General features: G+C 34.6%; 1 protein-coding gene across 6 annotated transcripts in view; it reads left to right on the forward strand.

Annotated features, from left to right (window-relative positions):
- The window catches only part of KIAA0825 (KIAA0825 ortholog), a 541,416-nt gene that overhangs the window by 231,346 nt on the left and 282,837 nt on the right, over nucleotides 1–27,233 (forward strand). For all 6 annotated transcript variants that reach the window (XM_074282080.1, XM_074282081.1, XM_074282079.1 and 3 more), the window contains 3 exons: nucleotides 2,632–2,780; nucleotides 12,484–12,669; nucleotides 25,388–25,621. In XM_074282080.1, coding sequence (XP_074138181.1) covers nucleotides 2,632–2,780; nucleotides 12,484–12,669; nucleotides 25,388–25,621 — 569 coding nt within the window. The remainder of the gene's footprint in view (nucleotides 1–2,631; nucleotides 2,781–12,483; nucleotides 12,670–25,387; nucleotides 25,622–27,233) is intronic.

Genomic DNA, 27,233 nt, shown 5'->3' on the forward strand with positions numbered 1-27,233 from the left:
TCATGGATTATACTAACAATTTGGTGAAATCTATGGACCCCATATCATAATCATATTTTAAGATGAATAGAATTAAATAGGAATTTTAGGAATTTAATTGAATATAATTGAATTATTAAATTATATTGAAATACTATTAGCAACATTTTTAATTTTATAGATTCCAGATTAAGAATTATTACTTACTAGTATTTAACTTAGTGGCAATACTTTTCATTCACTAATATATTTTAAGTATCTCCTATATACCAGGTACTAATTTTATGTTCCAAGAATAACCACCCCCCCAAAAAAAAAAAGAAATAAAGGTAACAGACAGTTCTCACTCTCGAGGAGCTTATAGTCTAATAGAGAAGGTGTAAAACATTTATGTATAGTCAAGGTATATATAGAATAAATTGGAAATAATAAACTTAGGGCACTAGAATAAAAGAGGATCAGCAAAGGCTTCCTAGCCTTAGTCTCTAAATCTCCCACCTGCCTCCAGGTCTGCCTCCAGTGGTCCTGATCTATCTGTATCTTGACATTGGAACCAGATGGCTCCAGAGTAGAAAATGGGGCTGGTAATCTTGTGCAAGCCTCCCTCCCTTAAGTCAAATTCACTTCTAGGTCATGGCATCCCTTCTCTAATATTATAGTTCTCTTTGGGAATGCAGGATAAACAACACAACACAATATACAGAAGGTGGGATGTTAGTTGGGACTTGAAGGAAACCAGGTAAGCCTGGAAATGGAGATAAGGAGGAAGAACATTTTGGGTGTGGGCAGCTAGAGAAAATGTCTAGAATGAGGAGATGGATTGTTTTGTTCAAGGAACATCACAGGGCCACAAGCTGAGGAGAAGACCTGGATAGGAAGGTGGGAGGGAGGTTCTGAAGAGCTTTAAATGACAAAGAAGATTTTATATTTGATCCTGAAGATGATAGGAAACCAATGGGATTTATTGAGTGTGGATTGTAGGAGAATGGAGGTGAGATAACATGTCACTGCTTTAGGAAGATCACTTTGCCAGCTAAGTGGAAGATGTTTTGGAGTGAAAGGGCATACAAGGGAGAACAATAATCAACCTGTGATTGCAGTAATCCAGATAGGAAGTTATAAGGGACTATTCCAAGGTGCTCTCTATGTCAGAGGAGAGAAGTCAACATATTTGAGAAATATTATGAAGCTAAAATTGACAGTCCTCAGTAACAGATTGAATATGAAAGAGTTAAAAAGAGTGGGGAATCAAGGATGATTCCTAGATTGTGCTTTATGTTGAATAATTTGTATTTTAGTGTGGGCCTATGATTTCACTGATATGGTGAACTCTGAAAGAGCATTTTCTTTGCCAGGGCAGATCTGTACCTGCTTGACAATTTACTATGTTATAGAATTGCCTTGAGAGCTCAAGAGATTTGACCAGGATCATATAGCTCACATGTGTGATGGGCAGGACTTGAATCCAGACTAACTCTCTACTGTGATGTTGCTGCTTATTATGGTTGAATAAAAGCTCACTCTTTAATGCAAATAATTAAAATGGAAGTTTAACTTAGCTTTGTTTCTAAGACCCCCGATCTCTATGACTGTAGTGTCTACCACAGAACTCTGCATATAAGAAGCACTTAATATGTAGTTGTTAGATTGGATTAGTTTTATTCAGCTACTCCCTGCTTAACACTCTAGCAAATTATAAAAAGATAGTGATTACTCTTATTACCTGTCAACAGTGAAAGGCAGCATGATATATTGTATAGAACCCTGACATAGATTTAAATCCCATTTCTGACCCCTACTGGCTATGTGAAACCTTGGGTGTATCACGTAACCTTGCAAATCTCCAGGTGATTTTTGCAGAATAGTTAATGATCAGTATTAGTACCAATGAAACCACAAATTTTGACTAAAACATTAAATTTGGTAATGATTCTGAAACCAGTAATCATGGAAATAGATCTGGAACTAACCTTAGAAGTCTTCTCATCCAAGCTGCTGATTTTTGGACTGAGGTGCAAAGAATTGTGCCTTGTCCAATGTCACACAGATAGTAAGTAACAGAGCCTTGTCTAAATTCAATGTTGAGCAGGCAAGTTTCATGTTCCTCTTCTACCTATCATTAAACTGCTGCAGGAAGGCAGAGGATGACTATTTGTAATGGTTATAGTAATATATGATTAGAGTCATGCTTTACATAGGCAACAATGAGAATTTCCTGTCCCATAGTAGGCACTTAATAAATTCTTGTTGACTTGACATAAATAAGCTTTTTAAAATTCTTATGTTTTCATCAACATTGATATATTTTGAAAGAAGCAATTAATTATTAATTCAATGTATTGATGCACAAAAAAAATATTTTTGCTCTCAAAACAAGAACTTAAATTGTTCATTGAGTTATCAGTGAAGTTACTACTTTGTATCAGTTATAAATTTGGCAGACTACCAAATGTTCATTTGCTTTTAGCTAGTTGAGATTAAATGTAATTCCTTCTCTGAGAAGCCTGAAAGTAAGCAAGCATGAAAGCATTTTCAGAGTAATCTGGAAGGAATTGACATTTAAAGGAGTTAGTGTTACAGCTACATTTGAAAGCTATTAATTTCATAGATAAATTAACTACATTATTCCTTCTTTATCTTACATTTTGAAAGGATTCCATCAGCTGGAGGAATGGCGGTCCAGGGTCTATTGAAACTGCTCTTATCCCAACCCTGTTGTAATTGGAACTTGCTTTTGGAAACCCTCCTGCATGATGATTGTCTGATACTAAAAATCTTGTTGAGAAGTGAGTTTTGTATTGGTAAGTATTGGCAAAAGCATATGAGAAATACAGAGAAGCTGACTGAGTGGAACTTCTTTATATCTATATAATATATACATAGTTATTATTGACAAAGGAAAGCACGTCATTGCATGTGTCAGTAGTGATCCAGTTACAGTAGGAGAAGTATTGAATAGGGGGAGAAAGAGTTTTTTATCTACCTTGCCTGAAATAAATTTTCAGATAAACTGAAATGCAATAGTAAGAATTTGGTACCAAGATCAAATTATCCTTACAAAGATAAAAAATCCTTATACTTTTTTTTCTCTCACCCAGAAGGCCATATAGAAATAATTTACATTCTATCAACTATAAGCTGTATGGAAAGTGGGTCCATGTCTTTGACATGTGCTGTCAGTGCTTAGCAAAATGGCATAGTACTGCTTAAAACTTAAGAACAGAGCTTAGGATGTTCATGTTATATTAACAAGAAAATAGATTATAGTGTCACAGATCAAGAGCTATAGAGAATATTGCAAGCTATCTAGTTCAAAGCCTTCCTTTTACAGAGGAAGAAACTGAGCCTAAGGTGATCTGCCCAAGGTCACACAGTTAATAAGAATCACGTGTGGATTTGGACCCAGAACCTCTGACTCCAAAGTCATTATTCTTTCCACTGTACTGCATTAGCTCCCTTATGAATAAAAACTAATAATTTTGGATAACAAGTAGGACTAGTTAGTTTGTACAAAGTACACATTTCAAAGGACAATATACAATTTTAAATATCAATGACAAAATTAGTTCATCTACAGATATTTATAAAGGATTTATAGGGCATCCATGAACCATCTGATATTACTGACATTTAAAAAATTAAAGGTAAGTGATTTCTGGTAACTGTGTCCCTGAAGTCACATTAGCTTTTAAAGTTTCTTCAATTTGGCATCAAAGGAAAAAGAAATTATGTCGATTTTCAAATTGCCTAACATGTAGCCTCTTGCTGCCTTTAATATTTGTGTAGATTATGACATTCTTTTCTTTTATCATTGCCCTTGTAATGGCATCTTGTGTATAGCACAGAACAAAATTGCTGCAGACAAAATACATTGCAAAATAGAGAAAAGTCTACTATTCGTAGCTTCAATATGTGATAGCCTCGGCAGCTACATTTTGGACCTTTTCATATAGCCTTATAAATTAGCATATCTGCCTGTATCAAGAGCCTAAAAAAGATCATGAAAAAAAAAAAACTAAAGAAAAGTGGAATACACAACTATTCCAAGTTGACAATGGCAGTAAAAGTACTCAAGTCCAGAATCATAGACTAGAGTATCATTGAACTTAGAATTGGAAAACACCTCAGAAGTCACCTAGTCTAACTTCTTCATTTTCCAGATGAGTAAACCAAAGCCCAGGCAAGTGACATACCTCTGGTCACACACTTAACAAGTGACAGAGCTGAGATTTGAACCCAGATTTTCTGACTGCCAGTCCAAGAGTATTTTCATTCTTTTAGTTCTGACCTTGTCTGTTGTGCTGCTCATAATGATTGGGAGCAGTGGTGGTGATGATATGATTATTGGAAAGTTTTAGTACCAAAATGATTTTTGTCCTGATTTATCTCAAGCTATTAATAGGAGCAGTAGAATGCATAGAGTGTCCTTGTTATATAACTCCTTTGAACCAACTATAAAACAAAGGATGTGGATTGAGGCTACTTAGCACACCAGATAAAGTAGCCAACCAGAAGCTACAAGGCCATCTTCAGAATTCTGTGTAGCAAATATTCTGGAGCTGCTCCCTAATACCCAGTCCTCAGAGCATAGCAGCTACCTCTCCTGTGAAAATTTGGTGACTTTCAATTTTGACAATAAATAAAATTGCTATATATGAGACATAATGCTAAGGGCCTGAATACAAGTATAAAGAATGAAGCAAACCCTACTTGCAATGAACTTACATTCTATTGGGGGCATACAAGTATAAAAAGTTTTGCAGCATAAATATAAAGTGTATGAATATAAATATATGCAAAAGAATTATATATAAGGTAGTTGAGAAAGTTGGAATTTGAGAGTAGTGGGTCAGAAAAGATATCATGAAGAAGATTCAGCTGAGCTGTATATTAAAGAAAGAAAGGGACTTTCTGAGCCAGAAAGAAGGGAGTTCAGAGGACAGAGTATGATTTGTGAGGAACTGAAGGAAAGTTGACATGGTTGCGCAGATCCCATCAGCCTGCTCAGCTACTGCAATCTCTCTTCAAGTGGAGGATACTAGAGATTAACCTCTGATTTGCTTGAGAGACATTCACAAAGGTTCTTTCCTCTTCGTTTTACTATTGGAAGAGTTCATAGTAATATAAGAAATGAAGTCCAGACTGGATTTTACAGCCTGCACAGCCTATGCTTCATTTAGACATAAACTTGATTGGGTTAATGTACAGAAACTGATCTATGTTTTGAGCTTATTTCCACAAAGACCATGGCAGTGCTTGTTCTTGCTATATTCCTGAAGTAAATCTCCCTTTTTAAAGGTTACTAAATGTTGAGGTTAAATGGAACTGGGATGCTATTTACTAGCCCTTGAATATGGAGGGAAGACAGCCAATAAGGACATTAAACAGGACTAGAGTGGGTGAGTAGGGGAAGGTGTGATGTAACCTGCCTGCCCCTGCTAAGTACTTCTAACTACCTAACTACTAAGAATTGGCTTGCTCTTTCTGAATCTAATTGACTTAAGAGATTCACTGGTTACTTCCTCTATATTTGTAAAAGTGTTGAACCAGCATCTTCATTTTGTAGGGATGAGAGAATTGAACCAAATAAATGATTGAAAATGCCTTTTAATAATAACATTGGAGGGCTTTTAGGGGATTCGTGTGACAGATTGGCAATGTTATTAAGCTTTATATTTATCCATGTTAGTTAACTTACATACTATAGAATAAAATTGAATCTGGGTCAATAATGACTAAATTTTTTCATTTAATTCTTCTATTCTAAAATCATCATTCTGGAATACATAGGGAAAACTGAATGTGATTCAATTATATGTTCTCTTAATAATAATCATAATTTTAGCTTCTGCATGCTTTAAAATCATATGTAAAATTTTAATTAATGTCCCCTCACCAGAAATTAATGTTTCTTCTTTAGATATGCCATAGCACTTTTTGTATGTCTCAAATATATTTAGCACATTTTATTTTGTATTATATTCATCTCTCTACCTCAAGGCAGGTTATTTATGTTATATTATCATTATATCCATGTCATCCCTAGATAGTAGGGGTGTGTAGGTGTTCCAGGAGGACTAATACTGCTGGTGTAAGAACTTGCCAAACCCTTTTCAGGGCTCCTTATTTACCTTTGGTATCCATCTAGCATTCAATTCTAAAATATAGCTCCAAAAATTTGTAACAAACACAGCAGCTCGGTAAACCATCTTAGCAGGTTAGTTAAACCAAGATGACAGTAACCTAGTGATTTAAAATGCATCAGTGAATTTTGTGAAGATTTCCTTTAGTGAAGTGGTAAATGAGAAGAATTTCAGTAGCTAGGAAGGCAACTGAAGCAGGTGCCATGGAATTACTTAGCGTTTGATCAGATATCCAAGATGCTTTACTAAAATCCAGTTAATATGATAGTCTTATTACCCTTTAATATCATTGGTCCTCTTTATAAAAGAAGGACAGAACTAACCAGGTTGTGAGCTCCTTTATAACAGGGATTGACTTTATTAATATTTAGGAGGTTGAGTAGTACTGAGCTCTGATTTTAGACTTGGGAAATTTGGATTCAAATCTTGGGTTTTCTAGTTACTTATTGTATAACCTCTGAGCCTCCGTTTCCTTCTCTACAAAATGTGTATACCAATACTTGCACTACAGGTTTGACTTAAGTTGTCAGGAAAGTGCTTTGTAAAACTTAATAGTGTTATGTAATTGTAACATGCCCTCCTGGCAATTACAATTACTAGTCTACCCTATGCCCAACAGAGTACCTTTGACCACTGACCTTTGCAGTGTCAACTCTACCCGGCTCGCCTCCTCTGAGGCCTTCAAAGGTCTCTGGCCACAATTTCTTGAATCTATAATTTAATAACCAGTAGCACACTCAAGAACAGCCACGTGTAATCTTAAAAGCCTTTATTATACCTACTCACATAATGCCCACTCTTATTGCCCTGACTTGTTAGCTCCCTAGTGAACACCTGGTCTGGGAGCCAAATTAAAGAGAGCAACTTGCTGCAAGCAGTGGGCTTATATAGGGCCTGTGAGGTCACACACACAGCCAATCAGTGAGAGAGCCGGCACCCATTACGAAGCTATCTCAATATGGCCAGGATCCCACCCACAGGGCAGTCCTATATCCACAGAGATTACTTCTGAGCTACTCAATCTCCTGTTGCGTTGTGGCCGCCCATTTAAAGGACCCTTACAATTCCCTTCTCTTATTTTGCGGGTACCACATCCTTACATGTAATTATCAAGTTTTATTAAATGTGAGCTTTGTGTCTTTTAGCACCTAAATCAGTGCCATATATATATATAGAGAGAGAGAGTGTAAGCATTTAATAGATATTTATTGAATTGGAATATTACAAATGCCCTGCCATCACAGAATATCTTTTCTTGAAGCACCTAAGGACAATGTCATATATTTTGTCTTGTTCATAGACCTATGAAATAGGTTGAGGGATGGGATTAGATATTGTTATTCTAATTTGCAAATGGAAAAATTGAAGTACAAAGTGGTTGAATGAATTGCCTTTGATTTTTTAAGTGTGTTTAAGGGGAAAAAAGGCTATTATTTCCTGATATGACATTATTTTGAAGTGGAATTTTGATGAAACATGAGTATTTATGGAGACATTAATAGATTGAGTCTTCTTTGAAATATAAATATGTTGGGTTTCTTGGATTATTTGAACAATCTTTATTTTATATAAAAGATTAAACAGGGTCTTTTAAACTTGGACTTTTACCAATAAATGTTTTTATGCCAGTTTAAGAAACACTTGCTTCATCTAAGAATTGGAATTAGATATAAACTTACTATTAGCATTCTTTCTGAGCAGCACAAAGTCAGTATTGTTTGGACTTGGAGAGTGTAATAATACCTTGGAATAGAGCTAAATTCATAATTTAGGCACTATGCTTTTGACTCTCCAGCCATATATAAACAATCCCTATGCAAAGCCATATTGAAGGAATTTCTTACTGAAAAGAGCCTTAAAACAATATTGCATCCACATATTTCTTCATTACTGAAAAGCACAGTGTGGGATCAATAAATATAGATGACATAGCTGCCAAATATATAATTAGGATAATGTGTATGAAATTGAAGTAGATAATTATTAAAGTGGTGTTGTTTTTTTTTCCTAACTTAATTCCCTTTGATTCACTGAATTGGCAAATATTGATCATCTGGTTCTGGTCTCTAGAGTTTTATTTCTGAATGGAACCTTGTGATTGCAGTACACAGTACCTGTCACTAGTTGGCAGTGGTGCTTTGCGACTAGGTCCCGTCTTGCAATGTAAGACTTTCCTAGAAAACTTAATTGTAACTGCTTTTACTAGATTTCAAGGTTTGTCTTGAGCTTTCATCTGTCAATGACTTCACTGTGAACTTGTCACCTAGAATCCAAACCTGATGTCATCTTTGACTCCTCTCTCCCTTTCCCGACATTCAGCCAGGTGCTACATCCTGTCAATTCTACCAGCAAAATTATATCTTCATTCTTTTTGCCCAGTTCAGGTCCTTATTATTTCTCCTCTGGATTATTGAAATCACTTTCTAATTGGTATTCCTTGCCTCCAGCCTGGCCCTTCTCAAATCTGTCTAGATTAATATAATTAAAGCACAGTTCTGATTCTGTCATTCCCCTCATCAAACATCTTCAATCACTCTTCACTTTTTGACTAAAATCCAAACTCCTTAGATGGGCATTTAGGGGCTTCTAAAATTTGGTCCCAGGCTATTGTCCCAAATTTATATTCCACTGTTCTCCACATACCCTAAATGACAGTTAAATGAGATTATTTGTCCTTCTTTGTATAGAGTCTCTGCTTTGTAGGTTCCCTATATCTGGTATTAGAAACACCCTCTTGACACTGAAAATCAAATATCAAGAAAAATTTATTAAAAAAGAATCTTAAGGAATTGTCCTAATTTTTCTGGCCAGAAGCAGGCTTGACTCATCTTCAGGAAGAGGGAGCCCTGAGCACAGAAGTGAGAGAACCTTTATACTTGTTTATACTTATAAAATATACTTTGTACTTGTACACTTGTTAGTTAGCCTATTAAGCAGGTGCAGTAGTGGTTTGATCAAGTCAGGTCCATGACCCCAACTAGGTTGGGCTGGATGGGCTATTATCTTATGTTTGTGGTTTTCTCAAAACCACAAGATTCTTTCTGATTGGCTGAATCTTGCCTGTGTCTTCCAAGGTCCCCAGTTCTTTCTTTGCTCAAATCTTCTATTGATCACTTAACTGTTTTGTGAAATCTTAACCTTCCTTAACCTCTCACATTCTGAAAACCTCTTTGTCAGTGGTACCCACTATAGTCCTACACTACCTCAAAACTTGCAACACTCTGTGGAAACTCAGGTTCAGTATTTCTCACATTACCCATAAATGTTACAATTACAGAATACAAAAAAAAAAGAGGATATATAATTTTCCTTTAAAATGTATAATAAATTTAATATGATTGGATCACAATCACCTCATTTTTATGTTCATCTGAATTTATATTTTGGGTGTGTACTTTCAAAATAATTTTATAGATGATCTTTTCTTTCTTATCTCTATTAGTACACTTTTATTATACCTCCTTTACCATGGAAGCCCTTCCTTTTAGCAACTGAATGTAATCAAGCAAAAGCAACCACACATTGCATCTAAAAATTTGTTTCATGTGTTTCCAGTCCATCAAATTTTTTTTTATCAAGGATAGCTTCACTATCAGTTTTCTGAAATAAGTTCCATTGTTAGAAGAACTTTAAAATTATTTTATTAAAAATGCTTTTAAGAGAACCAGCTCTTCATTTTTATCCTAAGAAACATAATTTTGCCAAAATCATGCATATCATTCAAATGATTTTATATGCATGACTAAAGAAAAAAATTTTCCAATCTGACTTAGATTGTTTCACTTATGTTTGCTTTTAGTACTTTAATGAAAATGGGTATTGAAAATAAATGACTTATGCTTTATCTTTATAATAATAAAAATATTTTAAGTCATCTTCCTATCATTGTGCCATTTAACTGCCTCATTATTCCTAAGCACAAATCTGACCATGTCATTCCTCTATAATCATGAAGCTTCTATAGCTCATATAAAATCTGAAAATTTTCATTCCAGCTTCTGTATTAACTGATGAGTTGAGTCCCCTGATTTGTCTGTATATCTTCCTTTCATGATCCTAGGGGATACCCCTGAGGGCTCCTGCATGATTCTCTGATGCAATCTGTTCAAACCCCTACAAGTTTGCTTCTTTCACAGGATTATTTTATTAATTTATATAAGCCAGTTAGCCTTAAGTAGCATTTGGAAAGAGGTGTTTTCCAAGATGATAAAGTAAGAAAAGTTAGGGCAAAACATCCCTCCAAAATTTGTGATACATTTTCTCACAAATACAAAACCAGGGGAAAATGGGCTCAAGCTTAGTGAGCACATGTGGCAGAGAGGTAGATCATTTCCCGGTTGCTAGAAGTATTTTTCCCTCTGAGGATTTGTGGTTAATTTACACTCATCTGGTCCTTAGTTACCAATGCAGAGCCCACTGTTAGCTGATCCAGATATATGTCTAGGACACTGAAGGGAAGGTAGGAGATCCAACTTCCTCCACACTCTTCAGAGCTTTCAAAGTCATCTTCTGGATAAATTAGATGATGAGGGAAAATATAGATATGTCCGCTACCTCCCAAGAGCTTCTTTCTCAAGAATTCAGTTAGATTGCCATGCATGCTCCAGTCTTTGAAACAATTTGTAGGCAATACTTAGGAGAGAGCCAAGTTTTCTTCAGACTACCCAAACAATTCTTGCAAACTTCATTACAGTGTGAAAGCCTTTGAGCATTTAGTCTAAGACTTATGAATGAGTGATTGATTTAAGATGTTCTCAGTTAAGGTATGAAGACTAAAATAAGAAGAAGATAGTCTTGATTCCATCTTTCAACTTCAGTAACTTCCCAATAGAAAGTCTTATTTTTGATATTTAATACAAATACAAATCTCCACCTAATCTATACATGCTCTTATGATACAATCTTTGCTCATGGCTTTCCAGAGGTTTGCTGCAGGAGGTTTGTGTAATATACTATCAGTTTCCCATGCTTTGTCCAAACATTCAGAGATCACCAATGAAGCACTCCCTGTCAAGCATTACTTTTACCCCACAATCCAACCCTCTCTTTTTTCCTATCATACATTTCCTTGATGACATCTTTTACTTCTATTATTCTTTCAAGTTCCTTACTGATTTTATGTTTGCTCTCTGCATGATACTAATTTTTAGTTTTTCATGATACTAATCTTTAACTTTTTGGAGACTTTTATATTTCATGTCTTACTCCTATACCATTAGAATATTAATATTAAAAATAAGGGACTATATTTCATTGGAAATCTTGGAGACATTGAAGAAACTCTGTAATTTCCCAAAACAATCCAGTCTGCTGTCTTCTTCCTGTTCAGTCGTCTGTATATTGTATTTCTTTAGTTGTGAACATGTTTCATTTCACTTCACACAATGGAATGTAAGCTCTTTGAGGGCAGAGACTCTTCTGTCTCAGTTTTGTATTTATATTTCTAGCACTTAACATATAAAAGACGCTTAATATTTGTTGATTGATTGAGAGGGACACGATTTTGAGGATCAAAAATAAAGTATTATCCTATCCTTGCACAAAAGCATATATCATCCATAATATTGCCTATAGAGTCAGGATAGGAGGGATCATAGGATCATAACAGTATATATTTAGAGAGGGACTTTGGAAGCCATCTAGTACAACCCTTTCATTTTACAAAGCAAACTGAGGTTTGGAGGGTAGGTGGAGTATGTGACATGATTTGTCCAGTATCACACAGCAAGTGAGAGAGATGGAATTTAAACCTGAGTTCTGTGAGTCCCTATACTTCAGGAAACACATAAAAGAAGTGAGAGCAGGGATATCAACCAAATTGATCATTAAGATGAAAGAATACCAAAGGTGGATAGACTGGGAAATATAGTCTCATTCAATCAGAAAATATCAAAGTTTATAAAAATTTAAGCGGTATTGCTTCAGATTTTAGAATTCAAGAATAAAGATACTTCCTGTGAAGCCTGAAAGAAACGAATGATAAATTTAAGGAACTGGTTATACCAAGAGGTGATAATGGGGCACTCTTAAAGATATTTATAAATAGCTTCAAAATGTATAGATATTGATAAATCTGTAAAGAATTAAGAGAAACAGAGAAAGAAAGAACATTCATAATATCTAAGAGAGTCATTATGGGAAATTATTCTCTTTCACACATATACAAAATTCCCTCATATCTTTGTCAGAGACTAAATACTGAGCCAGGTGGAGAATTGATTTGACCAAGTTTTATGGTTTTTATGATTTTAAACAAATGCAATTCATATTAATTTCCATTTGATCCTAGAAGTATCATTGTTAAGAACTTTATCACATTCATTAGTATTATATTAATATATTATTATTATTATTTTCAAAGGTACCTTATCAAAATATGAAGAAAAAGTTCTTCATGTGGGAAAGATGCCTAATCAAGAGCCTACTTTGACAGAAACAATCTTCAAATTGTTATCCTATTGCAGTCTTTCTCCTCAGTCACTTGGAAGAGTCTTCATCAATTATATGGAACTAGAACAATTATGGAATTTTTTATATGACATTCCAGGTAAGAAAAATTCATAGGTCATAAAAAGAAATCTTTTTAAGTTCTTAACACAGCCCTCTTGGAAGATATTCTAAAATACTCTATTTATATCATTTTATTGAATTAGTTTATAACAGCTTAGCACATTTTTATCCATATAGAAGCAACTGTTAGAATATTTGTCACCTGTCAAGTCTATTATAGCTGTTAAAAGAAATTATTTGACATACCTTCTGAAACTGCAGAAAAATGTTTTATCATAATATTCTTTCCAAATTTTAAAATATTTACAAAGGGCCACATTTCTCTATTGAACATTCATTTATTAGTATGTGTCATCTCTTAATATAGTTTAAAGAAGGCCTTATTAATATTTTTCAGTCCTTAGGTGTATTATGAGTTACAAGATCATTGCTCAGATGCAAATTACGAGACACTGATGAACATGTTGCCTAAGTATCCAAGAGCAAAAGTGTTTACTTTTCTTCTGGTAAACATAGTGTATGGTCTCCTTCCCTATGGTTTTTCTACCTAGAGATAGATGGGAATAGAGAAAAATTGGGGAAGCTCCTGAGTCCCAATTGAGTTCAGTTTCAGGCCCAAATGTAACTCACATCATGTGTTCTCTCTTCTATTCTGCATTAAAAACCTATTTACCATGGGGCAAGGGGAGTTTTGAAGGTAGTTTGGGAGGTAAAGGAAGGGAAAGTAGGAAGCTAGCTGACTTCCAAAGGAGAAGGATATAATTGAATGTTTTTGTCTTAAATGTGTCACACTATTAATCAAGAAGATTGTTAACAAGAAGACTAGATTCTCAAAGTTATTGATTGTAAATGTCTTTAATACCCAGGCCCACAAATAGTATGTAGACAATTTTGTAATAAATATTCATATTTAGGTTGTAATTTCTTGGTTCCCATATATTTCCCCCTTCTTTTCCATTTCATTCAGAGGATGATAGAGTTTTTTGTTTGTTTTGTTTTGTTTTTCTGAGGCAGTTGGGGTTAAGTGACTTGCCCAGGGTCACACAGCTAGGAAGTGTTAAGTGTCTGAGGTTAAATTTGAACTCAGATACTTCTGACTTCAGGGCAGATGTTCTATGCACTACACCATCTAGCTGCCCCAGGATGATAGGTTTTTATTTTTATTTCTATAAAAAGGAACAGATCAGAATTTTTTTGAGTTGGTGATGTAGCCATTATAGAACTTAAAAGCAACTTTGAAAATGATCCAGTATTTTGAGGAGCTTCTGTGCCATGTGTTTATAAAAATACAGTGATACCCATTTTTTCAACATTTAGTAATAATGATAGCCAGTGATTACGTAGGAGTGAAACGCACTTTACAGGTATATTATGTCATTTTATTCTCACAACAACCCAGATAGGTAGGTGCTATTATTATCCTCATTTTACAGATGAGGAAACTGAGGCAGACAAAGGTATAGGTGACTTGCCCAGAGTCAAACGTCTAATTAGTTTCTGAGGCTAGATTTAATTCAGATCTTCCTAACTGCAGGCTTAGTAATGCTATCCATTGCAATTCTCTATTAAGCTTTTAGGCCAGTTTCTGCTTTGAGCCAGAGCTCAATGACTTAGACAGTAGTGGAAATCTATAGCTAGGAAGTGAAGGTAAAACTGCTACTTGAACCTCATATTTTGTAATGTTTCATCCTTTTCTTGAGCTGTCTTCCCAAGGACCTCTAGGCAAGCTCAGACTATAGAGTTGTAAAAGGGAAGGGATGTAGAGGTATGACAGCCACTTCACAGTCCCTTCTCCAGGACTTCAGTAATTCCATTGGCTTGGATAATCCTGCTGCCAGTTTGAATTGTAATTCTGTGTAATTTAGGAGATGGGTTTGAGAGTTGTTGTGGCAGAGAGCTAGACTAGTCCTGAGAAAACACTCAAAACTTAGAACAAGTTGCTGCTCTTTAGTCCAGGAGTCCTCTTAGTGTTTTCATTTAAATTTCATATATATCTTTTAAGGATGATGCTATTTCTATTTTATCCATTCCTTTTGGAATCCTACATAATGTATTCTTTAGATGCAGTTAATCATTTAAGTTGTCATAATAACCTTAATAAGATGATCAAGTTTCTTAATTAACAGAAAAATACAGGGCTTTCTTAGAAAACTTAAATTGGTAGTAGTTTTAAGGCAAACCCAGTTGAGACAATCAATTTTTTCTATAGCAATATTTGTTTACATATAAAATATAAATAAATTAATTCATGTGTCCATATAATGTGGAAATGCTAAGTTATTTTGAACTTCACTGGGATTCTACTTTTTGCTTTACATGATATTCCAGAATTTAGAACTAGAAAAGACTTAGAATAATCTAGGTGGGTTTTCATAGATGAAACTGAAGCAGGCCTGAAGCAAAGCACTGGTGTGGACCAAGCAAAGAACTGCATGTTCATTATGCATTACTGTCCAGGGGAGCCTTTGAATATTCACAGTAATTCTTGAAAAGTATTACAAAATCAATACTTATATGACATGGACGGATGAATTTGGGGGTGCTTTACAACATATATGCTTACAAAATGTAATACTAAAAAGTTTCCTCTTATCCTCTCCTGAAACTTTTACTGCTGCCATACTTACCTTTATTTTCTCTGCCCAGAAAAATTAAGTAGTTTATATATGATCACCCATATAGTTCATAGTAGATAATAACAGAACAAAGATCTCTGGCTTTCCCTATTGAATATTCTTTATTTTTTACCTTGAAATAATTTTTTAAAATTTTAAATGAAGAACACTGCTTCTTCTTTCACATCCTCTAATGAAATAGACTTCTTGAAATTACTATTATAAACTTAACAGATACCATGAAAGATGAGTAAGAATATTTTTCTAAAAATAAGACTTAAAATGGACATATATTCTGATATGGTCAAAATTTGCCATAGCATTTTAATAAATGTTCTTTATCACAGCTTCAGGTAGCTCCTTTTTTGTTCTAGGAAGAGTTTCTAGTCATTAGGTAGAAGACACTTCTCTGCCCTGTGATTAAATATGGGACTGCATAAAATGGATGTGGAATAGGAATATGAAAACAACTATGTTAAACAGAAATGGTGGACAAGAAAGAAGCAGCAGCAGCAGGTAGCCTGTCATAGAAATAGTAAAGTAGAACAATTCTAAAAATCCGGGCAATATGAAACTGGAGGAGAGCAATTGAGTGGAGAAAGAGGGAAAACAGAGAGAATTAGAACTGAGCAGTATGAAAGTTAGAAGTCAGCAGCTAGATCTAGAGATCCATGGGTATATAAGAATAGGCTCTGCAAGATGACCTGGCCAGAGCAATAGCAGAAGCCAATTCCAAGGCATTATCACTGATTCCCTGTTTCTTTGAGACTGGAGGAAAAGAAACTCCCAAGAGGCAAATAGTGTTGGATTTATTATCACTAGGGGTGTGAATCTGAAAGGATATTGTCCTTTTGCCAAGGGAAAGTAGAGGAATCAGAGGAAGATTTGAGTATCAATTCTCTGGAGACATTGGAAAGGATACTCATATTATGTCCAAGTGCAGAGATCTTATTATTCTGTCTTAATTAAATGCTTTCCTGTTTTTGGCTTTGTGTGCCTTTAATTAAGAAAATATAGAGTTAAAAGCAATAAACATTTATTAAGGACTTGCTAAATGCTAGGGACACAAAGAAAGTTAGAAGAATCAGAAGAGAGCCTCAGAAGGCTTGCAATCAATTGAAGAAAGTCAATACATACAAAGAATATTTTTCTTGAGAATTTTTTTGGAAAGATAGGGTGTGGGGAAGAATATGTTGGATTTTTTCCACAACATGACTTTTATGGAAATGTTTTGCATAACTTCACATGTGCCTTCTTAATGAGGGAGTGAAGTTAGGGAGGGAGGAAGAGAAAAAATTTGGAACTCAAAATCTTATTTTTTAAATAACAATAGCTTTTTATTTTTCAAAATATATGAAAAGACAATTTTCAACATTCATCCTTGCAAAACCCCCTGTTTGAAATTTTTCTTCCTCCCTCTCCACTTTCCCCTTCCTCTAGACAGCAAATAATCCAACACAGGTTAAACATGTGAAAAATCGGATCAAAAAGAAAAAAAAAATTGACAAAGAAAACAAGCAAGCAAAAATCAACAACAAAAATGGTGAAAATAGTATGTTGTGATCCACATTCAGTAACATAGTCCTCTCTCTGGATGTAAATGACTCTCTCCATCATAAGTCTATTGGAATTGGCCTGAAACATCTCATTGTTGAAAAGAGCCAAGTCCATCACAGTTAATCATTACATAATATTGTCAAAGTGTACAATGTTCTCCTGGTTCTGCTCATTCCACTTAGCATCAGTTTATGTAAGTCTCTCAAGGCCTCTCTGAAATCATTCTGCTGATCATTTCTTATAGAACAATAATATTCCATTACATTCATATACCATAACTTATTCAGCCATTCTCCAATTGATGGGCATCCAGTCAGTTTCCAGTTCCTTGCCACTACAAAAAGGGCTGCCACAATTTTTGCAATTGGGTCCTTTCGCCTTTTTATGGTCTCTTTGGGACAAAGGCCCAGTAGCAACACTGCTGGTTCAAAGGGTATGCATAGTTTAATAGCTCTTTGGACATAGGAAGTCAGAATTTTTAAAGGAAATGTTAAAAATTGTTTTACATGTAAGAGGGAAATAAAATATTAAATAAATTAAGTTAAAAAAATTTTTAAAGGAGCTGAAAAGGAGAGGACTATGATCTAAATACTTGGTGAACCCAAATAATATATGGAACCTGGGAAGTTGTTAAAAGTCCCAGAGATAAGTGACAACATATAGACTCTTAGTTTCAAGAATTCAAAGATCTGTACCTTCATCCTACTGATATTCCCTCCTTTTAAATGGATCACAAACACTTGGTGTCTTAATATAGTCCATTTAATGAATTACTCTGACCCATGCCATAATTTTTAGGAACAAAAGTAAAAAATGTAAACAAAATAGACAAAAGTGTAATTTAGACTTTTATTTGGACAATTCAAAACCTTATACATGAAATCACTTGGGCAGTTTCACTGTCATCTATATTTGTTTAAGTATATTATGGTAGGAAATAGTTCTTTCACATGCACCAGAGTTAGGCAATATTAAATTAAATTTATAAACCTATAAAATAGTGTTGTAAACTCTGCTATAAAAGTTAAGAATGTTTAAGATGATGAAGAGCTTCTTATAGCTATTCACAGTACCACATTGAAAAAAGCAAAAATGACAATTGCTCATATTTGTCATTTTTGCTTTTTCAGTATGGTACTAGGCTTTTAAAAACTTTCTTTTACTGTATCATAGTCTCTTGCAGAGAACAATTAATTTTCTTAGCAAAATATTTCCTATCAACTTTGAAATCCTAAATTTCCTTTTTGGATTTCACTAGCCTATTTGAGATATATGAAAACTGGGAAAAGAATATAACCATACAAATAGGAAATATTTACATTATTGTTATTATTGTTGACACAAAGATTACTTAACATTATATCATCCCATTATCAAAACCATTTGGTACTAGCTAAGAAATAGAATAGTCTATTATTAGGTTAGATGTACAAGACAAAATAGTGAATAACTATAGCAATCTACTGCTTGACAAACCTAAAGACCCCAGCTTTTGGTATAAGAACTCACTATTTGACAAAAACTGATGGGAAAATTGGAAACTAGTATGGCAGAAACTAGACACTGATCCACACCTAACACCATATGTCAAGATAAGATCGAAATGGGTTCATGATTTAGACATAAAGAGTGATATTATAAGCAAATGAAAAGAACATAGAATAGTTTACCTCTCAGATCTGTGGAGAAGGAAGAATTTTGTGACCAAAGAACTGCAACTCATCACTGAACACCAAATGGATAATTTTGATTATATTAAGTTAAAAGCTTTTTGTACAAACAAAACTAATGCAGACAAGATTAGAAGGGAAGCAATAAACTGGGAAAACAATTTCACATTTAAAGGTTCTGATAAAAGTCTCATTTCTAAAATATATAGAGAATTGACTCAAATTTATAAGAATTCAAGCCATTCTCCAATTGATAAATGGTCAAAGAATATGTATAAACAATTTTCAGATGAAGAAATTGAAACTATTTCTAGTTATATGAAAAGATGGTCTAAATCACTATTGACAAGAGAAATGCAGATTAAGACTCTGAGATACCACTACAGATACCTCTCAGATTGGCTAAAATGACAGGAAAAGATAATGATAAATGTTGAAGAGAAAGTGGGAAAACTGGGACAGTGATACATTGTTGGTGGAATTGTGAACAGATCCAACCATTCTGGAGAGCAATTTGGAATTATGCTCAAAAAGTTATCAGTGATCCAGCTATGTCTCTACTGGGCTTATATCTCAAAAAGATCTTAGAAGGAAAGGGACTTACATGTGCAAAAATGTTTGTGGTAGCCCTTTTTGTAGTGGCAAGAAACTGGAAACTAAGTGGATGCCCATCAGTTGGAGAATGGCTGAATAAGTTATGGCATATGAATGTTGTGGAATATTATTGTTCTGTAAGAAATGATCAGCAGAGTGATTTCAGAGAGGCCTGGAGAGACATTAAGTGATGCTGAGTGAAATGAGCAAAACCAGGAGATCATTGTACACAACAGCAAGGTTATGTGATGATCAATTATGACAGACGTGGCACTTCTCAACAATGAGATGATTGAGGCCATTTCCAATGATCTTATGATGATGAGAGCTATCTGCATTCAGAAAGAGGACTGTGGAAACTGAGTGTGGACCACAACATAGCATTTTCACACTTTTTATTGTTTGCTTGCATTTTATTTTCTTTCTTTTTTTTCCTATTTTATTTGATTTTCCTTGTACAGCAAAATAATTGTATAAATATGTATACATATATTGGATTTAGCATATATTTCTACCATGTTTAACATGTATTGGATTAATTGCCATCTAAGGGAGGAAATGGGAGAAGGGGAGAGAAAATTGGAACACAAAGTTTTGCAAAAGTTAATGTTGAAAAATTATCCATGCATATGTTTTGAAAATAAAAAGCTTTAATTAAAAATAAATAAATATCATCTCATGATCACAATTATTTCATATCTAGATAGGTCATATTTCTAGCACAATGTGACTACTGGATTATAATTATTGTTATATATTATATTATCTGGATTATAAATTAAATTCTTGATGTATTTTTTTCTTTTTTTTTATTAATAGTTTTTATTTACCAGATATATGCATGGGTAATTTTACAACATTGACAATTGCCAAACCTTTTGTTCTAATTTTCCCCTCCTTCCCCTCCCCTCCCCCCTTCCCCCATTGGCAGGTTGACCAATACATGTTCAATATGTTAAAGTATAAATTAAATACAATATATGTATACATGACCCATGACCAAACAGTTGTTTTGCTGTCCAAATAGAATCGGACTTTGAAATAGAGTACAATTTAGCCTGTGAAGGAAATCCAAAATGCAGGCAGACAAAATTAGAGGGATTGGGAATTCTATGTAGTGGTTCATAGTCATCTCCAGAGTTCTTTCTCTGGGTGTAGCTGGTTCAGTTCATGACTGCTCCATTGGAACTGACTTGGTTCATCTCACTGTTGAAAATGGCCACATCCATCAGAATTGATCATCATACAGTATTGTTGTTGAAGCACCCAACAATCTCCCAGTCTTACTCATTTCACTCAGCATCAGTTCATGTAAGTCTCTCCAGGACTTTCTGAAATCTTGATGTATTTTTTAAAACTATGGTTTTTTTTTTAAAACACATTATAGCCATTTATTTTGCATTTTTGTTATTTTAAGTTCATCCCCATATGATTTTTCTTCTTTTTTTGATTTTAATATATTCTTATTACCAGGGTCATGACTATTGAAAAAGTATTTTAAACCAGTATACATTTTGTGCTATTTTGGATAGCAAATTTTCTAGTATTATATCAATGCAAGTAAAAATTTTCCCTCTCTTAAAAATATATCTAGAATAACAAAATTACATATGCCACATGAATTGTCAGTGAAAATGTTCTTTGGGTGTGCTATACATTCCTAACACTTGCCTCAGACTTTTTTGAAAAATACTATAAATATTTTTAGAAACATCTGAAAAATAATATGGTTTTAAATGTTTATAAAATGTTCACTTTCCACAGGATAAGTCTCTTCAATTAACCAGACCCTTAAGGTCACCTTAAAGCCTGAACTTTAAAAACTTTTCTTTAAACTTATCTTTTAAGAGGAGACCAGTCACATTCAAGGCAGTGTTGACATAGTAGAAAAAGGACTGACCTTGGAGTCAGAAAAAACAGGGATCAAATTGATATATATTCCTGATTCTGGGGCAAATCACTTAATCTCTCGGTGCCCTAGGCAACTCTTTGAAACTATAAATTACAAAGAAGTTGGTGATCTAAAACCCAAGTTTTCCACACAAGAAAACAAGTGAAAGTTAATGGGTTTCAACAGAATTACAGAATTTCTGAGTTAGAAGAGACCATCTATTGAAAAAGCCAGTGTATTTGGTAAATTATATTTATGGTACTGAGCAGAAGTAGAACTAAAGCTCTGAAGTCTTGCCCATTACAAATACATCCTTTTCCAAAAAACTTGTTAATTATTGCCTTGTGGCTAGAAAGACTTATCATAGAAAAGGAAAGCTGAGGTACTTGACAAAAGTCCAATACTGCCTGAAAACTACAAAAAGATGCCATGGATCTGTGATTTCACAATCACATATTTGTCATTGCATGAAAAATCAAAAAGTATCCAACTATATTCACCTTTCTAATATCACAATTCCATTTCAGAAGAAAGAATCTTTGTATATAAAAATTTTTTCCAGAGCATCTTCTATATTAGAGGTCCAGACTCCTAGTATCATCTAGTCCCATCCCTTTAAAGAGGATCAAAGGGAGTTCTAGAGAGGCTAAGAACAACATCAGGTCAGAGACAGGACAAAAGAATTACATCTCCTGACCACCATTCCTGGACAAGCATTTAATGGGTGCATCTACTTTATTTCCAGCCCTTCCCATCACAAAAAGTGCTGCTATAAATATTCTGACTAATAAGGAGTCTTTTTTTTTTTTTTTTTTTTTTAATAAACTCCCTGGGAAAGCTACCAGAGTCATTTCCATCAAGGGGCTGTCCTTACCACTAGAATGGGAACAGTGTCAGAAGAGAGAAGAGGCTATATTCAAAAGACGTTACAAAAGTGAAATTGTTAGATCTTGGCAGCAAATTGGAGATTGGGAATAAGAGAGAGTAGGGAACTTGGGCTAACTCCTGGTGTGTGGGACAGGGTTGGGTGCAAGACCCTCTTCCCAATCCAATTAACTAATCAGAGACGTACAAAGAGAAAACATTTATTTAATCCCTGTGGGGAGAGGCCCAGACACACACCTAGGAGCCATCCCAACTCCTGCCATGTACACCTGGAACCTGGGCAGATTTAAAAGGCAAAGGACTGGAGCTTCTCATTGTATAGACTAAATGGACATAATCGTCCTTGACAAATGATCACTAATGCTGGCTGCCTCCCACAGGTCACTTCACTTTCTACAACTTCCTGTATGTCAGGTTCAAAGTTCATTCCTCCAGAGAGTAAATGACCTCCCCCAAGGTCCCAGTTCTGGAAACAGGCATCATGTGACTCAATACTGAGAAATACTTCATCCAATCAGTCCCATTCACTAGGTTGTGAGCCTGCTAACTACAGTAATAGGGAAGATGGGAAGGAGATTAGAGAGAAAGATAATGAATTTTATTTTGGACATATTGAGCTTAAGATATCTACCTGACATCCAGTTTGAAGTGTCTGAAACCCAATTGGAGATTTGAGATTGGAAATCAGCAAAGAGTTTGGGGCAAGATAGGTAGATTTGAAAATCATCAGCATGGTCATTAAATCACTGAACTGATGACCTCACCAAAAGAGGTAGGTTAAAAAGACTTGGGACGAGGACAGAACCCTGAGAGACACTGTAGTTAGAGGACATGATCTAGAAGATGATTCAGCAAAGGAGACAGAGAAGGACTGGCCAAATAGGGAGGAGAGGACCAGGAGGGTGGAGCATCCTGAAAATCTAGAGAGAAGACAATGTGAAGGAGGAAAGAATAATTATCAGCGTCAAAAGTTGTAGAGAGGGCAAGAAGAATGATGATTGAGAAAAGGCCATTGGATTTACCAATGAAGAAGACATTAGAAATTTTGGAGAATACATTTTTAATGGAATGATAAGTTTGCAAGCTTTATTACAAAGAGTTAAGACAATGAGAGGCAATAAAATGAAAGCACCTATTATAGAGGGTGTTTTGGAGGAGTTTAGCTATAAAGGGGAGAAGAGCTATAGTTATCTAAGATGGAAAGATCAAGTGAGAGTTTTTCAGAATGGTGAAAATATGGGCAAGTTTGTATACAATAGGGAATAAGCCAGGAGACAGATTTAAAATAAATGAACAAGTGTGGATGTACAGAGGATATGTTGTAGTAAATGAGGTGAAATAAGATTGTTTGAAGAAATAAAAAGTTTAATTTTAGTAAGGAGTGTAACCACATCATCATGTGAGACAGGGGTGAAGGCAGAAATAGTGATAGAAAACATCAGAGTGATAGGAGATAAGGAAGTGGGGAGAAGAGGGAACTCATAGCAAATGGCCTCATTTTTTTTCTGTAAAATAGAGATGAAAAGGTTCAGAAGAGCTGCTGTGAAGAGTGGGATAAAGGGAGGTAAAGTAGGATTATCTAGTAGTAGCAAGGGCTTAGTCCAGATTATCAATAAATTTGTAGAAGAACCAGTCAGAACAGTTGCATGATTTTCTCCATTTTCATTTAGCAGCCTATGTGTAGGAACAAAAGTAGAGGATGCTGGGAGTGATCCAAAACTGAGGATTGCCTGGGCATAATTTATAATATGTCAGATGGGTTAGGGATTAGAGAAAGAAGGTCAATAAGGTTGAATGAGTTCACCAAGTGATCAAATTGGAAAGAATGGATAATTCAGGTGAGGTAACTTGGGAGAGAATTGAAGAGTCAGAGTATGGATGAAGAATAGAGTTTTATAAGGGAGGGATGAAGAAAAGGTGAGAAATCAATGGATTATTAGTTTATCAGATTAAGAGATTTTGTAGTTCTTGTCTCCATGATGTACTCTATGAGTAGCCTTACTCCTTACCAAGGAACCAAGGGTTACCAAGTAACCCTTCTACTTGTTCAAGCAATCCCATTTTGTCCCATCTCTTCCAACAGATTGTTCCTTCTTTTACTCTTTCCAGTAGTTATCAGGACTTTTAATGGGTGGTAGTTATGAATAGCATGAATTTAAAGGGAAGAGAGTGATAGAAGTAGAAGTGGTAGTGAAGATAACAAAGAAGGAAGGCCTCCTTGGGCTGAGAAGAATGAGTGAAGGTGAAGCCAGTACTGAGTAACCAGAGAATCTGTGTCATCAGAGAAAGCCAGTTTTCAGTAATAGATCATACATAGAAAGAATGGGAAAGGAAAAGACTTAAAATGCAGGGAAGTTTGTTGACTATGGAAGCTTAATGGAAGGGCTGGATGGAGTCTGGTGGAAAATTTGGGGTGGGAATGTTGAGGGAGATGAGAATGAAAATGACAGTTGTGGGGGTTGGAGGATGGGTTTTACTTGATAATCTACACACAGTGGTCCTCAAACTTTTTAAATAGGGGGCCAGTTCACTGTCCCTCAGACTGTTGGAGGCCGGACTATAGTAAAAACAAGAACTCACACTCTGTCTTCACCCCTTAGCCCATTCTCCATAACCCAGCAGGCCCGCATGAAAGTCCTTAGCGTGCCACATCTGGCCTGCGAGCTGTAGTTTGAGAACCCCTGATCTACAGTATTTAAGAGTGGGATGTGAAGGGAAAAACTAGGGATGAGAATGGTCATCATTGAATATTTTTTTCCCCAACAGAGAGGTTGGAGATTAGGCTGGAGGCAAGAAATAGGATTCATACAATGGTCAGATTTGAGACTTTACTTCATAATTCTTCAGCTCTCCAAAGTCTGAGATTAGACAATATGACTTTCTTTCCACAATCTCTCCAACTTTAATTATATATCTTTGTTATCTTTCCCAATTTCTGGTTGTGAGGTAAAACTTCAAAGTTATTTTGAAATGTATTTCTCCTTTTATTAGTGATTTGAAGTTTTCTTTCATATGGTGCTTTTTTGTGAAATTTTTTCATGTCATTGGCCACTTCTCTATTGAAGAATGGTTTTTTGACTTTTATTTTTCTGTTAGTTGTCTATGTATCTTGGATATCAAACTTTTAACAGAAAAATTTGCTGCAAATGTTTTTTGTTTTTTGTTTTCCCAAACACTTCTATTCTTATATACATTAATTTTGTTTGTGTAGAAACTTTCACTTTGAGATATTATTTTATTCTTTGTTTTATCTTCTGTAATTTCATCTATCGTTTGGTTAAGAATACATCCCCTATAAATGGATGTGATTTGCTTCTCCTAGTTTTTGTTTATTTGTTTTTTTATGGCATAATCTTTGACATTCAAATTATTTCCTTCCACCTCTTAATTTGGATCTTTCCAGTCATATGATTTTAAGTTCTGAATTCCTCTTTACTAGAATCTTAATTTAGCTTATTATGAAATTGTTATTCCTACCAAAGAGGACACAAGTGATCACAACATTCCTTTCCATCTCTATGGCTTTTTCACTTGGATATGCAGCTAAAAGTAACATGGAGTCTGAACCAGAGATCATCAGATGCTTGAAGTTGACACTGACTGAAACAGTCAAGAGTATCATAAAGCAAATAACTTCACTGATGACTTCTTGGGAAGCAGCAGGAAGCTTTGGAGCATACTCACACAAACAAGCTTTTCCTGAAAGTTTACTTAAGACAGTTCCAAAAGAATGGAGTTATAGTGCAAAAGAAATGAAAAGAAAAGAATTGGGGAAAGGTAAGTAAATGTTGCCTCACATTAAAACAACAGACAGAAAAAAATATTTCCTACTGTGTTTGATTTATAAATCATGAAGAATTAGAATCACTAAGAACTATGATCTTAAAATATAAGAAAAGATGATTTCTCAAACATAGCAAATATTCAAGTGCTTTCATTTTCTTTATCATGAACCATATGATAAATGGCAATAGTCTCAAAACATATTTTACATCTGACAGCCAATTTAGCATTTCTTCCTACAATGTGTCATGTGATCTTTTTTGATAACCCTAGTTTCTGTAATATATAATTTTAGGGCATCTAGGAAGAGCATAATGCCAAGCCTGGAGTAAGGAAGACATCTTCCAGAATTGAAAAGTGGCCTAAGACACTTACTACCTGTGTAACCCTGGGCAATTCACTTAACACAGTTTACCTCAGTTTCCTCATCTGTAAAATGAACTGAAGAAGGGAATGTCTAACTAGTCGAGTATCTTTGCCAAGAAAGGTTCAAATGGGATCAGGAAGAGTTATATGCAATTGAAATGATTGAACAACAAACACAACATACAATTATAACTAATTCCCTTAGAAAGCTATTGTATAACAAAATTCTCACTATCAGGATTGATCTGAAATTTAGTTTATATTTTCTTTCTCTTCTTTTTTCTAAATCATGTTGTATATCTATACTAGCTATCTTAAGAACAAAAAATAGCACAAACCCAGTCATTGTAGATATACTTAGATAGACTATTCTGTTTGAATGCAAATAGTTCAGAACACCACATATTATGCCTGATCAGGGCATTAACCACTTCAGGTGTGTTTAATGAGCCTCAATTTTAGTGTATTCCTGAATGCATTTATTTGAATGCACATGAAGCAATATGATATAGAGACTTGAGCATTAGACCAGTAATTATAAAAACTGATTCATATTTTGTCTTAGATATTTACTATCTGACTCTAGATATTATATGCCTATATCTCTCTGAGACTCAGTTTCCTCATTCTTAAAAATGGGGATAGCAGTAGTGTCTAACATGCAGGGTAGTTGTGAGGATCAAATGAAATAATATATGCAAAGATTTTTGGAAGCCTTAAAATGCTGTTTTTAAAAAAGTGAACTATTGTTATTTTTATTAGTCTGGTTATCAGTTCCAGAATGTTTCCTTTCCAGTCATTTATTCTTTCCTTAGTTATTTTTTCTTTTTTTTAGATTTTTCACATTACCTCCTTTTTAAAAAAAAGTTATTCACATACATGGATCTTCTTTTAAAATTTCACAATAAAATCATTTCCTTATAAACTATTCAAGTAAATTTTTTTCTCATCTAATTTACCCTAAGTTTTCTGATACCAAATATTCTGGCAATACATGTTTCTTCAGTTATTCTCTGTGTAAATCTTGAATAGTAGGTAGTTCTCTTCACTACGACCTTACATTACAAACACAAATCAAATTTTTTATCTGTGACCTTTTATATCAGTGCTTTAATTCCATCTAGGGACTATGAAATTGCCCTTGAATCCTGTAAAGCTATTTAATTGAAATCAGAAAATGTCAAATTTTCATTACTAAAGTCTTCCTTGTCTGAAAGTTGTTGCTATCTTTCTTTCATTC

This window comes from Sminthopsis crassicaudata, chromosome 1 (assembly GCF_048593235.1).
Source record: "Sminthopsis crassicaudata isolate SCR6 chromosome 1, ASM4859323v1, whole genome shotgun sequence".
Lineage (NCBI taxonomy): Eukaryota > Metazoa > Chordata > Mammalia > Dasyuromorphia > Dasyuridae > Sminthopsis > Sminthopsis crassicaudata.